The sequence below is a fragment of the Echinops telfairi genome, unplaced genomic scaffold (genome assembly GCF_000313985.2).
Source record: "Echinops telfairi isolate 266 unplaced genomic scaffold, ASM31398v2 ScPeMD7_7469;HRSCAF=8507_0, whole genome shotgun sequence".
Taxonomy (NCBI): Eukaryota; Metazoa; Chordata; class Mammalia; order Afrosoricida; family Tenrecidae; genus Echinops; species Echinops telfairi.
In genome coordinates, this window is record NW_022111372.1 from 92,785,724 (window position 1) to 92,804,402 (window position 18,679).

General features: G+C 48.5%; 1 protein-coding gene across 1 annotated transcript in view; it reads right to left on the reverse strand.

Annotated features, from left to right (window-relative positions):
- The window catches only part of ARHGAP26 (Rho GTPase activating protein 26), a 529,711-nt gene extending 512,316 nt beyond the window's left edge, over positions 1 to 17,395 (reverse strand). The window contains exons 1-4 of the mRNA XM_013005615.2: positions 17,240 to 17,395; positions 16,699 to 16,734; positions 10,993 to 11,017; positions 6,266 to 6,300 (exon numbers count right to left, since the gene is read on the reverse strand). Coding sequence (XP_012861069.1) covers positions 6,266 to 6,300; positions 10,993 to 11,017; positions 16,699 to 16,734; positions 17,240 to 17,393 — 250 coding nt within the window. The 5' untranslated portion in view covers positions 17,394 to 17,395. The remainder of the gene's footprint in view (positions 1 to 6,265; positions 6,301 to 10,992; positions 11,018 to 16,698; positions 16,735 to 17,239) is intronic.
- Positions 17,396 to 18,679: the final 1,284 nt, after the last annotated feature.

The following is an 18,679-nucleotide window of genomic DNA, read 5'->3' on the forward strand; positions in this document are numbered from 1 at the left end:
GTCCTTTCCTAGGGACATGTCCAAAGTATGTGAGACAAAGTATCATCATCCTTAACTCTAAGGAGCATTGTGGAAGTGCTTCTTCCACGATAGAATTGTTTGTTTTTCTGGCAGTCCACATGCTTTTAATAGTCTGAGTCAACACCACAATTCGAATGCATCAATTCTTTGGTCTTTCTTGTTCTTAACCTAAATTTCACATGCAATTGAGGTGATGGAGAATACCATGACTTGGGCCAGAGGCACTTTAGTTTCCAAAGTGACCTCCGTGCTCTTCAACAGTTTGAAAAGATCAGAGTTACCAGGGATTTCACATTACTTGGATTCACAGGCCATGCTCACAGAAGCCACGGTGAAGAAAGCAAATGGCATAATTACGTTGGGCAAATCTGCTGCGTAAGACCTCTTTCAAGTGCTCACGAGGTGCCACATTAAGAGATGCGTCACCCTTCGCCTGACCAACATTTCATAAGTTTCTCATTTAAGTTAACCACTGAAACCTTTCCACCTTTTTTTCTTTAAAAGACACAGTTTTGTAACATCTAGGTTCTTAAAAGCTTATGAGCAGCCATCTCAGATACAACTATTGGTTGCTAGTGATAAGGAACAAAAGAAATAGAAGGGAACTAAAGTCTCAAAGAAGAAACTGGTCTATAGCATTATCAGCCTACAGGAGCCACAACTTTACCCACCCTGAGACCAGGAGAACTAGATGGTGCCCAGCTTTCACCAAGGGCCCTTCTGATGAAGGCCACCATCAGTGAATGGACTCTGATAGATGGGATGACAATGCAGAGCAGAACTCCAAGTCCTGGAAGTTCAAACTTATTGCACCAGATGAGACCAGAGGATTCCGAGACCCTTGAAACCCAGAACTGGTACTATCCTCTGAGATCACCTTTTAGCAAACAAAATACAGTGAACCCTCGCCACTTCGCGCTTCGACTTCCGTGGCTTCACTCTATCGCGGTTTTTGCGGAACAGCGCATGCTCTGTCATTACTGCCACTGATTGGCTCATACTGTACACGCTTGATGCCATAAAGAATATAATAAATAATAAATGATAATTGTAACGTCCAAAATATTTTACTGTATTTTCCCTTTTTCATTTAATAAATTGGGTAATACGAGTGTAATGGTGACTAAAGGGTGTTTTTTCATGTCCTCTATGCTCTAACTACGAAAATATTTGATTTACAAATAAGGAATCCTACTTCGCGGAATTTCATTTATCACGGTAGGGTCTAGAACCGATTAACCGCGATAAATGAGGGTTCACTGTAACAGAGTAGTATACAAAATAAGTGTGGTGCTCTACTCAGAACAGCCGTCTGAGATCAGTAGGTCAGCAATTACTCTAGATGAGATATCAGGAGATTGGGAAACTAGAGAACTGAGATCAGACCAACCAGACTACAAGAAAATAAAATGCTGACCCACTATTAAGATGTAGCTAATGGCAATGAACAAACAAGCTGTAAAGAAATTGTCACGTGGGAACCTAATTTACGGTGTAAAGTTCACCAAAAACACAATTATCATTTTTTTAAATGCAAAAATAAATAAATAAATGTATGCAAAGACCCACTTCTTCAGGATGGTGGAGGAGATTAGAGTGGGGGGTTGGGAAGCATGAGACCCAGGCATTCAGAAAACCAGACTGGTGAAAACATGGCCCCAAATCTCCCAGTGAGCTTTGAGTTCTCTTCGGCTGGTGTCCACCGTCATGCTTGGGTCATGTGCTGCTCCGACCACACGGCCCCGAGCCCAGAGGCAGTGTCTCTGCCTCGCCGTATGAGGTGAAGTCACGTTAGCCAGAAGGGATGGGGTACAGGCGCAACCAGCCACAGTCCTATCCCCAAAGACACTGAAGACCACGAGCTAGCCGGTCCACTCTGATTTTCCCGGCCATGGAGCAGAGCTTCCCTGCCACGGAACTGACCACAGCATGCTGCTATGCAAAGAGAGCACAGGATTTCTTTCCAGGAAGAGAAGCATGGTGTTGCCCTAAGCGGAACTGGCAACATGGTGACCTGCTGACCTTGCACACTGAGCTTAGGCGGCTTTGGTCAGAGGGCTGGACACGGCTGCCAGCAAGCTGTCTGTTGTCCCTGAGGCCTGCCCAGCAGACGCTGATGGGTCGGGAGCAGCCGAGCCTTGGCCTGCAAAAGCCAGACGCCTTCCATTCAGCTGCCTCCACTGGCCTCCCGCTCCAAGAAAGGCACACCGCAGAGTGGGAGTGGTGGGGCCTGACCACCTGCTGGATTACCTGCACCTCAGAGCAGGGTCAGTATCAAACACCTGTACGCACAAGTCACATACAAAGGTAATCCGTTCTGGAGAAGACCAACCCACAGAATTCCTTAAGAAGCAAATGGCAGGAGGAACCCAGCGCTGGTCTCCCGGTGGCGACACCCTGGGGACTTGGCAGCAGAGGCTGTGGTCTGCTGGGTCACTGACAACCCGCTGGGATCACAACAGAGATAAGCACCCAGTGTTTGCCAGTAATGAGGACACCTACCCCGCCCGGGGAGAGATCAGCTCTCCCTGGGTTGGGGGCATCTCATCTCCAGAAGCCGTGGTCAGTCTTTCTTTCCCCTCCTCTCCACCAGACACGGAGTCCCCTTGGGCTGTGTTAAAGCCCAGCCCCATCATTATACTTCCTGAACGCCTTTTTTTTAAAGGAAAAAAAAGTGCAACATAATTACAGGCTCTGACCTCAAATGACTTTAACCCTGACAAGCGCAGTCAGAGCTCACTGTGGGAAACATTGCCCTGTGATTGCGGAGGAGCATGAAGTTTCCTTTCCGAGTTCCAATGCTACAGAAAGGGCCCGGCTCACAGGAAACTGGACCCAAGCTTCGGCCACACTGGCGGAGATACTCGGAAGTCAGGAGAACTTGTAAATGTCTGGAACACGTCCCTGTCATTCCATTCCTTGGGCTACAGTGTTACAGACAACTTCCAGGAACGGGAAGGCGCACCAACAGGAGTGAGGACGAGGCTGTGGTGAGGACAAGGCTTAGGGAGACTCATTTGGTCTATTCAGGCTTCCTGTGTGGTCCCAAGGGCTGCAGCCATGCAAATCACCAGGGGGCCCTGTGGAGGTGCAGACGCCCAGGGCCTGTGGGTGCGGCACAACGGGTGTGAGCTGGGCTGTCCACAGAGAGAGCAGTCGGAAACAACCAGTCGCTCCTCCAGAAAAAAAGGCAAGCTTGCTTTCTGCTTCCAAAAAGATTAGCAGCCTCGGAAAACCAAAAGGGTAGTTCTACCCTGCCCTACTGGGTCACAGTGAGTCAGAACTGACTCGATGGCAACGAGTTGGGGTGGTTTTTTTTGTTTGGTCCCACGGGGGTGTGTCTCAAAGTATCCTTGGGCAGAGCCTGGGAATTTTTAGTTAAGGGAATTCATATGTACATCATCTTTAAGACAGGTTATCTTACAACACTACCAGCTGTCTGTTGGCCATACTGTAGCAGTGTGTTGCTCAGATGGTGGGAGACAGACAGGTGGGCATTTCAAGTATCAGGAGGGTCACCTATAGTGGGTAGGTTTCAGCAGTTTCTCGACTAAGTAAGACAAGGAAGAAAGGCCTGGCGATGAAGTTCCGAAAAATGAGCCAATGATAATCCTGTGGATCACAACTGGATATGGTCTCACCCAGTGCTGGACGATGAGCCCCCTGGACTGGAGGGCCATCTGAAATACACAGGGACCACAAGTACAAGTGTGGGCTCAACAGAGCATTTGTCAGGAAGGTGGGCTGTAGCAGGCAAAGCTTCACTCAGTGGTAGCTGAAAGGTTGAGTGAGTCAACCCAACGGCAACTAAGAGCCATACCTTACAAGGACCACCTAGCAGTGGCAATAACAAAGCTTGCCAATTTTAGGTCATTTACGATGAGCCTGAAAAAGCTCTGATGGCATTGTGGGTTCAGTGATGGGCTGCTAACATCCAGGTTGGCTGTTCAAACCCACCAGCCACAAAGGGAGAAGGATAAAGATCTGTAGCCACAAAAAACCTACACAGGGGCACCATTTACAGACTCAGCAACACACACGGGGCCATTCTGCTCTGTCCTAGAGTCACTGCGAGTCAGAATTAACTCAATAGCAGTTGAGTTGAGTTTTGAGGGAACTTAGGCCACGTTGGACATGTGACAGGGGTTATTGTACATTCACCATCAGAGGTGAGGGTCAAACCCTACAGGAGAGGCAGACAGAAGAAGGACGTCAGACACAATGTGCCATGCTCCCCAGCCAGTCACCATAAAGGTCACTGCCCACAGGACAGCCCAGAGAAATACAGAGGCACCGGGGGTACCTCCTGGACAAAGTCCTGGTCTCCATTACACCAAATGTAGGAGACTGTCCATATTGAAAAGTCTGCCAAACTCACTGCATAACACACGTACTGCCACTAGCACCACAAACCCATGCTGTCGTCCTAGCTACAGCTGTGTCTCATTTCAGGGACTGGGTTTTGTGGTGGTTTTAATCCCAGAATGAACAATACATACCAGCTGGGAGTAGGAAAGGGATAAAATAATCTACGGATGGTTTTATGACAGCGGTCACTGCAAGGTTTCTCTAACTAGTAAGTTCCTACACTAAAATCAGGATTTGAAAAACTCAGTTCTGTCATAAACACTCCAGAAATGCTCCCCTGAAACACTTAGCAAAATGGCAAATGGACAGTCCCCTTTGGTCCAGTGGATCCGCTTCTAGGAAATCTGTCCTATAGATCTACTGGCTCACTATGCCTTGAAAGGTGTGTGTTCACAGCAGCATGACTGGGCCTGGCAGAAGCTAAGAGACCATCTAACTGAGATTGGTTAGAGAAGCTATGATACAGCCAAACGATAGCGTGCAATACCAATGGTGAAGAAGAGTTAGCTCCATATGCACCCACGTAAAATAACTAAAATTATGAAAAACAAGGTCCACAGCAGTACATCGGTATGCAACCCAAAAACAAACACCGTACGACAGATAGAGCCAGAGAGATCCACCACCCATCAGAGGTATATACTATGGTGTTTGCATGCTGGTACAGTGCTGGAAGATATAACAATTATTTCAGATATTGGCAAGGTCTCCTATGGGGGACAAGCTTCCCTGGTGCTTTCCACAAAGGCAGACTAGAAAGAGAGTTCTGACAATCCACCAATACAGAAAACCTATGGAACATAACAAAGCGCTGTCCGTACAGTGCTGGAAGAAGAGCCCCCTAGTCTGGCAGGCCCTCCACAATGGCCGCAGCAATGGACCCAACGTGGTGTAGGGCCAAATGTCAGTGCAATACGTCACACAGAAGGCGATCAAAAATCAGAAGTGACAGCAATGACGCTATCTATAAAGGGGGCTTCAAAAAGTTCATGGAAAAATTCTACTACCTTTTCATTCCACTTTGCCATGAACTTTCTGAACCCCTAGGTGTGTGTATAACCAGAGGAGAGTGAAGTTGTCACCGATTTTGTCTTGCTTGGGTCCACACTCATTGCTCACGGAAGCAGCAGTGAGGAGAACGAAAGGAAACCTGCTGCACAGGGCTGCTCCTGAAAGTGCTGAAAAGCCAGGCTGTGACTCGGAGGACTCAGTTGCGCCTGACCAGACCACGGAACTTTCTATTGCCTCATATGCATGAGAGAGCTGGCAGGAGGAGGCCTGGTGAGCAATCGATGAATTTGAATTACGCTGGTGCTGGTGAGGAATCGTGAAAGTGCCGTGGACTGCCAGAAGAACAGACAGATCTGTCTTGGAAGGACAGCCAGAAAGACTTCACCTTCCATCCTTTGGACACGTCTTCAGGAGGGACCAGTCCCTAGAGAAGAGCATGCTTGGTAAAGTGAAAGGAAAGCAAAAAGGAGGAAGGCCCTGGACGAGACGGATGACACAGTGGCTGCAACAATGGGCCTCAACATTAAGAACCATTTGTGGATGGCCACTGGGACTGGGGGGTGCGTCATTCTGTTGCACACAGGGCTATGAGAGAGAATCGACTCCACAGATCTAGCAACAACAACAGATAGGTACACACACTGGCAGATGCAAAGATTACATAAAAGATACACCAAAAAACCCGGCTAAAATGTTACCTCTGGCAGCCGAACAGGGTTGAAGGAAAAAAGGGTTGTCGGGATACTTACATACATTTTTTTTTTTTGCATTTAAATTGCGTATCATTTATAGGTAACAGCTATTGAGATAAACTTTTTAAAGAAAGGTATGGATTAAAGTGAAAATGCCACTCTGTTTTATTCACTCAAACAACATTCATTTTCTATCTCTGACTCACCGCTGTAATAATGAGACATGCAGTTGGGGATTTCTGTAGGTTTAGGGCCGATCTGGCTCAACAGAGCCCTTGACAGAGAAACAGCCTCAAGTTCCATTCAGCCTGCCAGAAATGCCATCTTACAGCTCACCGAGGAGCCCGTCCACAGCTCCAAAGTGGTCCAATTACCTCGGAGTAGACTTGACAGCAGGTCTGATAGCAAAGTCAGATGTGTGGTGAAACCTACCTGTGTTATCTTTAAAACCATGTGAAAGAGTCCGTCCTTTTGTTAGGTTTGGTTTTGGGGGGTTTTCCCATGTGGAAGCAGCAAGAGTCAGAGAGTGGTTTACTTGGTGGCTTGAGCCAGAGAGGCCAGTTAGCTAACAAGGTTTAGGTCCAGAATTATTCCCAAATCCCTGAGACCTTTGTCCATGTGGCAAAGAAAGTGCATGTGCACGTGGGCATGCACACACACACAACACCCTAGCTCCGGGAACCTCTTCGTTCTAAATATAGCAGACAAGTGCCCACTCTTGACGCTCACCCTCTGTGGGATGCTGTGCCTTCCAACCAAGGTGAGCCCAGTCAGACATAAACACACTGTGACACTTTGGGCCCACACTGCCAAGCTGCTTTCCTTATTATTTCCTCTTTCTCTCTCTCTGGGTTTCTACGAAAATGTGTAAGCCCCAGCGACTAATTTATAAGCCTTCCTCTGGCCACTACTGTTATTGTTCTCCTTACTCTTGCAAACATGACTTCCTTCCTGGCCTCTCTAACTGGGGCTTCAAACAGCCTGGTTCCACAAAGAGTGTTCATCCCATGACCCCCTTTACCTGAAAAAACCTGGAGCTCGCAAATGTATCTATCTGACCAGTTCAAGGCTAATTAGGGCAAAGCCAAGGAATTGTTCTCTCCCACCCACTCACTCGCTCACATTCACATTCGCACGCCCTCCAGATTTCTTCCTTTCCCCTGCCCCTTTGAGAATCAGTCTCTGTGCCTAACAAAGGGGCCAGTTCAGGATACTGTACTTCCGGTTTAAGCAAAAGGAAAAGCGTCTGAAATATAGCCTAGCGCGCTCAATAGCGCCGGCTACCAGGGTGCGAAGGACCTAAACTACTGCTGCCAATCAGTGTGTGAAAAGTGGGGCTGGCAACAAGTCCACTTTGAAGACCCGCTTCCCAGGGAAATTCACCGCCCCTCCCAACTCCTCCTACAAGGATACATGAGGATTACCACACCCCTGTTCCAACAAGGAAAATCCAAAGCCATGCTGAGTATCATCCTTCAATATGAAGCGGGGAAAAGTAAATACAGTATGCCCACACAGAACATTCTGCACGCACTGAAGGAATGCAGTATGTACATGTACTGGCATGGAGCTTCTTTCAGACAATATTAGCAGGGAAAGCAAAACAGAGTAATTTGAGATGGTATAATCCCATTTTTGAAAAAGCAAATACAGAAAGAGGGCTAGGAAAAGCAGGACAAACTGTCATCAGTGGGTAAAAACTCTGGTTTCTCTCCCACCCACTCCCACCCCTTGCCCCGCCCCAAGCTGGTTTTGACACAAGTATAAAAGTACTTTTATACTTTTTGATGCTTTTATAAGAACATATTCATAAACTACTTTCTTTTTTTTCTTTTGGTCTTTAAATGGTCATATCATTCACTCATATTCTTGGTTTTTCTCCCAAGCCTAATCCTCCCCAAGCGTTCTCCATCTCAGAAAAAAGCATCCTCATTCACCTGTCATGGTCAAGGTCCCACACCCCTGAATTATTCTTGACGCCTCTCACACGCCACAACCAATCAAAAATCTAGCCCTGTGGGCTCAACTTCCAAATGAATCTGGAATCTGGCCCCATTGCCAGACTGTACCTTTAGTCCCGGTGACCTGAGTCTCACGGCAGTCTCGTGACAGTTCTACCCGCCTTTACTCCCACCCCTCTGTAGCCATTCGCCACATGAGCTCTTTAAAATACATGTAAGAAATATCGCTCCCTAATTCGAACGAACCACGAGTTCTTTGTGGCACTGAGCACCTCTGTCATCTGGCCCCTCATGAGCTCTCTCTCCATTCACCACCTGTTAGTCACTGGTGCGACGCTGCTGCCCTCAAACTGACTGCCATTGCGGCGGTTCCAACCCATAGTGACCCTAGAGAACAGGGCAGAACTGCCGTCTGGGATTCCGAGACTGTGACTCTCATGGAGTAGAAAGCTTTTCGTTCCCCCTACTCGTCCTCAAATGCCCTAGGGACTCTCTCACCTCCTGACTCCGTGTCTATTACTTCTCTGCAGGGACTTCACATGTGCTGAATGAAGGCCTTCCTTGGATGGCAACCTAAGAAATACCCAGGAGCCTGGTGGTGTGATGGTCAAGCACTTGAACATCCACCAGGCTCCATATATTTGTCTGCCTTCGCTGGCAGCATACGTACACAACTTTTACACAGATAATGCACACGGTATTTACTCATTTTTTCAAATCATCCAACTCCATTGTGTGAGAGCCTTCTATGAGAGCTATGTGTATTACGCGTGTGTGCCTATTATGTCTGTGCGTGCATTATGTGCAGGAGATGCAGTACTGTGAAACGCACGGTGTTATAATGTCTTTTAATTAAAACTGGGGTCGAGCAGAAATTTAAATCTAGATAGCCCCCTTTCACGGCTAGCTTTCCTATTGCCTTCACGCTCAATGTGCCTGCCAAAAGCCCCCAGGGCTGCTTTTGTTCAAGGTGATGGCTTTGACGGGATAACAAGGTGCCTCCAGGGGTGGCTTCCCAGGCGCTCAGGAGGGACAGTGGTTCTTCACGGGCCATTTTCATTATGTCAACTTAGGGGTTTCCTGATCATCAGCCGACAGTGGACAAAATGAGGAAGTCCGGCCCGGGGCCTTTGCCCCAAGGGGATGCTAGCCTGCCTATGCGAAGCAGAAACCCCAACCACAGCCTCACGGAACCATTCCTCGCTGTGGCCTCCTGATGTGGCTCTGTCAAAGGGAAATGAAGTTGAAGGACAAGTCTTAAGTGCCACGCACTTAGTCATCAAGAGCTTTACAAAGCAAAGGGAAAAAGTGTAAGCCAAGCTATAAAGTATCAAAAAGCCAAACTACTGCCATCAGGTCGCTGCCCAATCATGACCCACCAAGACAGGGTAGAACTGCCTTTGTGAGTTTCTGAAACGGTAACTCTCTGTGGGAGTGGAAAGCCCTTTCTCCCACTGAGCCGGTGTTAGTTTTGAACTGCTGACCTTGCAATTCGCAGCCAGATGGGGAACCGCTATGCCACCAGGGATCCTAAGCCATAAAAGAATGTACCCTCAGAAGATCTGAACAGACACCAGTAAGAGTGCTGACAGTGAAGATACAGGTTCTTTACAGATCCCGATCCTAGACACGGAATGCGCAGCGGATGCTATATTATGCAAGGAGACTGTTGCAGCAGTTTCTCTGAGCCCTGAGCCCCGGGCAGCAAAGAACAGCGAAGAATTTCACAGGGTCGTTGCAGAACCAAAGTGGGCTAGAGGGGCCCATGAGGGTTGACTGATTCCTCACCTTGAAAAGCAACGCATTTCTTTGGGGTAGCACTGAGTGATCAGGGATGCTGCCAGGCATGGGCTTTCAACTGAGTTAATGGTTACTGAAGTGAGAGGCCAGGGGCCTGCTCCTGGGTCAGATTCGGTAAATTGGGTACTTCTTTTCATTCGGTAACTCAAGCACTTTTTTTAATTTAAATCAACAACACGAGTTGTGTGTTGTGTGCCTTAAAGTACATCACCCTTTTGTACACAGTAGAGGCTTTTTACGATCACAAAATGAATCCTCCTTGAATGACATAAACCCCTAAGGATCTTTGATGCCAATCTGCTTTGTCAACCTTACTCAAAATCCTAAGTAATAAACGGGTACAAAGTTAGGAAATGAAAAGTTTGTCCCAGTTCATTTGCTTTGCTTTAGCACCTTAATTTTTTTTAAAGGCATTCACTAATTATTTGTTAATGGTGGTAATTTGCAATGGTGACATTTGGAGTCTGACTCACACAAATATAAACAACAGAAAATTGAATCCAAATAAGATGTTGAAGTCTTTATATAGCGTTGGCTTTTCAAAAATCTCTCCCATTTGTTCCATTCTGTTTTCCGCTGGATTGAACGAAGTGCACCTCAACAGTAACTCTCACCCCTCTGAGAGGTATGCCCTCCTTTTAACCACAGCCACTGCGGGCTTCTGGAATGTCTCGTTTTCTCCTAGAAGCACACTCGGTGGGCTCGGCTGGGATGAGTGGTTGATGTGTACACAACTGTGACAATGACCACATGAACCAAAAACCAAATCACTGCCATGAAGGCATTCCAACTCACAGCAGCGGCCCTGCAGGCTTTACATCCTCCGGGGAGCAATCACCCCACCTCCTCCTCCTCCCTCAGAGCGGAAGTGCGTCTGAATTGCCGACCTGTGGTTAGCAGCCCAACACACTGTAGCCCTCTAGGCCACAGGGGCTCCTTTACTATGCCTTTCTTTCTCCTTTAAGGTCGATAAACGATCATTTATTAACCACCACCACCCCCCCCTCTGTCTTACTTCTCAGAAAGACCACCAGCATCAGCATTGAGAGAGAAGGCAGCTGAGGCTATTTCTCTTAACATAAATATGTTCATTCTCAAAGGTAGCTCGTTGAAGTACATTGTATTGAAGTATAATTTACAGATGCTGAAATTCACATTCCTCAACTTTTAGTTTGTTTGTAGAGTTACACAACCATCACCACCATCCAATTCTGACACATTTCTGTTACTCCACTAAAAACCTCGTGGACCTGTTGCAAGCACTCAGTTCAAACCTGAGCTCAGAAGAACCACTACCAACTACCTACTACCAACTGCTCTGACCAAGACCCAAAGAGAAGATGCTGGTGAGAATGGGCAAAAAAAAAAGAGAGAGAACAAAATTCAACACCAAAAAATAAGTGAAAGGGCCAGACTTCCGACTCAAAAGAGACCAGAGGAACCTAAGATGGTCACCCAGAGAGAACTGTCTGGCTTGAAACTGGCAACATTCCCAAAGGCCAGATACTAGCAGAGACTATAAAACAAACAACATCCACGAAGAAAGTGTTCCTCAGAACAATTAATCAACTATGCAAAGTCAAAAGGACAACATGGCTGAAAGCCAAAGATGGAAAGACAGGAAGAGGCAGGGAACCCAGACTAATATAAGTGGGGAGCCCAGGGAAGAAACAGAGTGTTGACACATTGTGGGGATGGTGACCAATGTCAGTGAACAATCTGTGTATGAACTTTCAATTGAGAAAACGAATTTGCTCTGAAAAACTTTCACTAGTGCACAACCCCCACCCCAACTGCCACCAAGTCAATTCCAACTCACGGTAACCCAAAGAGGGTTTCTGAGGCTGCAGAGCTTTTCAGGAGCACAACTTCTCATTTTTCCTCCAAGGAGTGACTAGTGGGTTTGAACTGCCAACCTGTGGTTAACAGTCCAAAGATTACCCTACAGCGTCACCAGAATTCCTTACTAATTCACTCAAGTAGATTCCAACTCATAGAGACCCTACAGTACCAAGTAGGACTGCTCCATTTGAGCGTCAGAGACTTTCGATCTTCATGGGTATAGCTAGTCTCAAATTTTTCCTGTACTGGGCTAGTGGGCTCAAACGGCCAACCTTGTGGTTAGCAGCTCAGTGCATAGCCCACTACGCCACCGGGGCACATGAAATTCAAAAAACAGAGCTCATTGTACTTATTTTGTGAATATGATATAGACTTAGAGATCTTAAAATCACTGAGCGCCAAAACGTAGTGGGAACCCTGATGGCGTAGTGCGTTACACACTAGACTGCTGCGTGACGGGAGAAAGACAGGGCTGTCTGCTCCAGTAGCGTCGCAGCTTTGAACCAACAGGCAGCTTACTCTGTCCTATGGGGCCACTGTGGGTCAGAAGTGACTTGATGGCAATGAGTCTTTGGTCTTGTTTGGTTTTTGAGCAAAATGCAATGAGAAAGGCACATCATTTCTTTGAAAGTCTCATGGAAAACATAAGTTCAGAATAAGAAATAGAACTAGTCACTTCATTTTGTAAAAAGATGTCACCCAGCAGGACACCAACCCGCAGGGTACAGCTTATTCAGTACCACATATCTTGCCCCCAATTGACTGTAAATTCATTGACGAAAGGAATTGTTATGTTTACTCTTGTGTTGGTTTTCTCCTCTGCATGTCTCATAAACTTTATATCAATTAAAGTATCAGGGACTAAAATAAATCCCCCCTCCCCCACGCCTCAAAATGCTCTCATTGTGATTGAATCGATTCTGACTCATAGTGACCCCATAGGGCAGAACAGAGTGCTCCTGTGGGTTTGAGACTGTAACTCCTCATGGGAGTAGAAAGGCTCATCTTTCGTTCATGGAGCGGTTGATGGTTTCAAACTGCTGACCTTGCAGTCAGCAGTCCAACATACAAACCCTTTATACCACCAGGAGTTTCTTCTGGCCCTAGAAATACATTATTCAGTCCCGGGACCACAGGTCTACTTAACCGTTTTTGAAGGAAATAAAGTTACTGATCCAAAGTTTCTCTACCCGAAATCTAAATAAAAAAACTTTTTGCCTAAACCACCTAGCAGAAGAGGATTAACTTTGCATTTCCGGTTTTTAGGACAGGCAGATCTGCAAAGGCAAACAAGCAGATCCGTGGTTGTTTTTTGCGATGGGCAGAAGTGAAAGTGACTACTCATAGGGTGTGGGTTACTTTGTAGGGTAAGGGAAATGCTCTAAAACTGAACGTGGGCACAGTTGCTTCACTCCGTGACTGTATTAAACGCCACTGAATTCAGACACTTTCTGATTACACACATTAAATAAATCAGTGACCTGTACGTAAAGTGAATTACAATTTAATAAAGCTGCTATTTTTTAAAACTGCATGTCTGTCCCACTCTAAGACAACAAAATGAAGGTATTCCCTCTCAGAAAATGGAAAGCAAAATCAAAGAGACTTCTCATTACCAAAAAGCCCAGAAACCACCCCTCAAAACCAAAGCCTACCCCACATTCCTTTCTATGCACCTACATTGGTTGTGCCATTGAGAACAGGGCACAGCAAGGCCCGGAGTCCAATGAAGGCACAAGAGGTAGCAAGGACAGCCACACGGAGGGGAACGTTGGTCTAGCGAGAAATGTGGAAACTTAACGTAATAGCGTGTTAATAAGCCCAGAAGAGATTGGGGAGCTCAATTTTTATTTTTTCTTCATAACTTGTGGATCTTTTTTGACTTAAGCACGGCTTGATGCAAGCCATCTCACAAGGATTTTGTCCACCAGTGGTAAAGACACACAACTGTGTGAGTATGCTAGCATGAAGGCGGCATGAGCCTCGCTCTGGGAGTGCAGGCCGACGGCAGAGCTGGAAAGCGCTACGTGTGAGCAGCGTTGCATGCCAGCTCCGGGTTTAGTCCTTTCTTTACATGTACATCATCCGGGTCTTAAGCAAACACAATGAAGTCTGAGTGCTTTTCCCACTGACAGAGGGGAGCTCAGGATTGCTTACCTAGCCTGAGTTAATCAACTAAATGACAGGATCAGGACTTGAACCCAGGCTTAACTGGCTCCAGAGGAGCCCCGTTGGTGTAGTGGTTACAGGCTGGACTGCTAACTACAAGGTCAGCAGTTTGAAGCCACCAGTTACCCCACAGGAGAAAGACAAGGCTTTCTACCTCCAGAAAGAGTTACAGTCTTAGAAACCCACAAGGGCATTTCTACCCTGTCTTATTGAGTCACTGTGAATTGGGATCAACTTAATGGCAGTGAGTTTGGTTTCTGGTTTTTTAACTGACTCCAGGTTGTACTCTTGCCACCAAACTGTAGGCCCCCAGGAAATACTGTTATCATCCAAACTCATGATGTGACCTGAGGAGCTCAACTTAAGGGAGGCGAGAGATCCTAAGCCTCTTAACTATACTAGCCTATATCTCTTCAGCCTCTATCTTCTCTAGGGAAAGAAGAGACTTGTCTCTTCTCTGACACTGATTAATCAGGGCAGGGGAACAGGTCCTGGGGGGCTAAGTCCCCCCACAGAAAAGGCCAGGACAAATCAGCCTCAGAAGTAACTAATCCGGCATCACCAAGGCTCTGCTCCACATCAAACAAGAGATGTCTCCCAAAGCAGGAATTTATTAAATGGATGCTCCAAATTATTTTGTTTATCCTTCCATGCATCCAGCCCAGAGATCTGGATTCAGACAAAGGTTCCAAGGAGTTATTTTCCATACAGAAAGGGCCTGTAACTTTTATCAGATTATCAAAGGAAGACAAGAGACAAATGTGTGTGAGAACCACTGACCTCCAGGACAGAACTGCCTCAGGGTTAAGTGCACTTTAACTGCTCTGTCACCTTGCGCAGGTCACTGATCTCTGGTCCTGCTGGTCCCTTGCTCATAAAGTGGAAGTTGTGAAGCCAATGATCTCGATGAACTTTGGTGATGAACTTTGGCAATCCCGGGAGGCCAGTTTTATTGCCTGGGATTAATGCACAAAGGAAACCTAAACTCAAAGATCTGAAACTCTGAGCTATGAAATAAAATCGTAAAACGTTAGGGCTAGGAGAGAGTACAGTGTCACTTTTAAATAATCAGGTTTTTGGTTTTTTTAAGATGAGTTGGGAAAACAGCAGTGGTAAAGAAAAATAATGCACAAACACTAGTCTACTAGTATACAATGTAGCAGGCATCCAGATAGGTGATAAAGTGCTTAAAGTCTAGGCCACAGCTGTACCCTTATTTTAAAGATGAGAAAATTGGGGCTCTTGAGGATCACATGACTTGTTCAAGGTCACCGTAGAGCTGGATTTAAGAGAGATCAGAACATCTAGATCTCAATCAGTCCTTCTCTCAAGTTACAGGGCTAGTCCATTAAAAAACCAAACCAACCCTTCAGCGCCATTACTGAAATGTTTCTTCTACCCAAAGCACTCTTACATACACACACACAAAAATAATAATTGGGCAAACTGCCAGTCACCCAAATACACACCACCCTGATTCAGGGCTGAGTTATAAAGCTTAAGTCCAAATTCCATTAGGCTTGGTCCAGATAGTTCCATTTAGGGCAAGTGGGATGGGCGAGATCAAGAGCTGGCAGAGCATTAACTCCAAGGCTGGCTCACGCCACTGAGTTAAAAACTAAGAGTAGCCACTGGAACTACGTGACTGTAGGCTAGCGCATCCTCCAGCCTGTTTTCCCGTTTCCACAACACCATTCTTAGGTGAGGTGATGATGCCCTGCATGGAGCAGGCCTGGCAGTCCATCCAACAGCAGCCTATTCACTGCTACTTCCTCTGTGCCCAGTGCAAAACCTAGCACCCCCTAGTCAATCCAAACTTTGCTCAATGAAGCAGTGGCGCAAGTGAAAGCCAGTCTCAGAGTTCAATCAAAATCCCACCTTTAAGTGGGTCCCAGTCTTCCCGGAAAAAGGATGGCGCTGGTCAATGATGAAGGAAGTCTATTCATATGCTTCGTGTAAGACACAGCATCTAGCAAAGGCCCTGCCTCTAAGATGTTTCATCACCTCCCAATACTTTTATACTCATTTCGCCCACAAAAGATTGGCACTTGCCACCCAGGGATTCCATTGTCTCTGTCTTCATTTTTAGAAGCAATCTTCATTTTAAGCAGCAATAGACTCACGAAATGACATCTCAGACACTCCTTGGAGTGTCAATTTCTCACAGCTTAGGCCTTATGCTACCAATGCACCTCTCATTCTGAAAGATAACACGCATTAAAGAAGTCTATCACCCCCACAGGTAAAGGAAGAGTCGAAGACAATTCCACAATTCCTAATTCTGAAAACTAGAAGATGGGCTGGACGGTTTTTACAACAGGTGGACTGAAAGGGGGCCAAAAACACACTCATAATCCCAGGCGCTGGTCCCTAGAGCACTCTATTGAGGCAGAAGGAAAACTCACCCCGGCTTCTCAAAAGTAAAGAGAAAAACATGCACAAGATGTGAATTTCATGTTTCCTCATCAAAAGCAAAAAGAAGAAATGAGCAGAACGTGGGGGAGGGGGGGGGAGCCGGGGGAACAGGTTCACAAAAAGCTAGTTTATCTTTAACAAGAATTTAGATTTCTCCTTTCTGGGTGGGGAGAGAGGGCATTTCTTCCCTGACCCTTGAATTTTCAAGGATAATAGGAAAGGGAAAACGCAGAACGAGGGAAACGAGAGAGGGAGTCAGGAGACGTTCATTCTATTTTTAAACCCTCGCCCACAGTTTAGAGTAAAGGAACACTCTGATTCTGTACTGCCACCCCTATCACCTTCTGCTAATCCCGAGAATCCGAACCTGCACACATAATGGCAATGCCCCTCGATTTGGGGGTGGCAGACTAGCCAACCACTCCACGCAGCCTCTTTCTGGGCAGCGCCTGTGTCTTTCGGAGAAGCAAGGGCCTGACGCTGCCCGCAGGGATCCAGAGAGCCACACCTGCCTTTCCGAGGAGAGGCAGCGCCCTCTGGGCAGGGCGCGCTCCGGCCACACCGCTGGGCACCCAGGAGGGAGCCCCGGGGCCCCTGCGGGAGACACTGTCGCGAACACGCCAGGCTTTGCCCACAGGCTGCGGCGCGCCAGGCACTACCTACCGCCCACTCGCGGGGTACCTGTGTGCCGCGCACACCCACCCGCGGTCCCCAAGAGAGGCCTCGTGCCGGGGTCTCCTCGCCGCCACCCGTCAACGCAAAGGGCTCGGCGACGGGTCCCCTCCTCATCTGACTTGCTGGCTCGCCCGCTTATGCATCCTTCCTGCCCCGGGGAGCCTCCACACCCATCACCAGGCGCTGCGGGCTGGGAACCCACAGCGCGCTCCAGACCGGGGCTGAGCGCCGCCGACCGCCCCTCCCGCCCGGACGGCCGTCCCCGCCGGCCTCGGGGACACTCACTCTTGAGCGCGCTGATGAGCGTCTTCCCGTCCTTAATAAGCTCCTTGATAAATTTGTTGGTCTTGTCCAGCTCCGCTTCGTGCGACTTGAGCGTCTCTCGGAAGTGCGGGCTGTCGAGGCAGCAGTCGCTGAACTCCAGCGCCGGGAGCCCCATGGTGCCCGCGGCGCCCAGCCGGGGGGCGCGCGTCCCCCGGGGCCCGGGCGGACAGTCGCGGGGAGCACGCACGCGGCGGGCGCTCGGCCGGCACCCCCGACGGACGCCGGCTCCACAGGTGTGGCGCTACTCGCTCTCCGCGCGAGGCTCGCCGGCGCGAGGTTCGCCGACGCGCGCGACTCCCAAAAGAAGCCCGGATCGGGCGGTGGGCGGCTGCTCTCGGGCGCGCAGCTGAATGGTGGGCGCGAAGGAACGGTGGCCGCGGACTCGGAGCGGCGCCGGGAAGCGAGCGAGCGAGCGAGCGATCAGGCGAGCGAGTGCGAACACCGCCTCCCCGCCTCCTTGGCTGGCTCCAGCGCTAGCAGGCTCCAGCGCCCTCTCACAGCAGCCGCTGCCGCCCAGCCGGCCTCCGGGCCGCTCGAACCTGCTAGCGATGACCTAATCCTGCTGGGCCAATCAGCGCGTCTGCCTCAGCCCGAACCCCCCCCGGCAGCTCCTGGACGCCCGTCCCTTCCGCGGATTTGGACCAATCATCGGGGGCTGGAGGCGGGGCCTAGGGCGGGGGCGGTTCCCACGCCACCGCCTAGGTCCGCAACGTAAGCTCCGCCCTTTCCCGCCCGCCGGTTGTTGCAGACCTTGAGACTGTAGGGTGAGCTAGGCTGTGCTAAAATTCCAGCCACCCTGGACCTTTCCCTGCTTGCTGGGGCCTGGATTCGAGTCTGCAGCGATGCGTCTGTTGGTCTGGGAGTGGAGGACTCTAGATGTGCCGAAATTTCAGGGAATTAGGCTGTAGTTCTCCGGCAGTCCACCCAGGACTGTTGGGCAACCGAGCTTGCACTGAAAATACAGCCTGCTGCCCCTGGGACAACACCGAGCGCACCAAGAGACCCTGTCGCCTGTAAACCCCGCTCGATCTTCATTCATACAAGAAATATTTGCATGTTAAAATTTCCAGCGCTGCTTGCCTGCAGTCTTCCCGCCCCCTAAAGCCCGCCCCCTTCCTGGCCACTCCTGCTCAAAAGCTGCCCACGGCTGCCAGACCTCAGAATCTAGCATCCTTAGGACAGTTTCCACTGCCTGTTATTTCCTTTGCGCTCCTTGCACAAGTTTACATACTTGCAGCCACCGCTTGTCTTTCGCTTCATCGGGAGCTTCACTGGAGCACAGACCACCGGGTTTCTTATTCACGGCTACGTACTCAAAACCTACAACAGTGTCTGGAATTTACTGCAAGATTGAGCCCTTACCAAGCCGCATGATGAGTAATAAATATTGTGAACACAAAC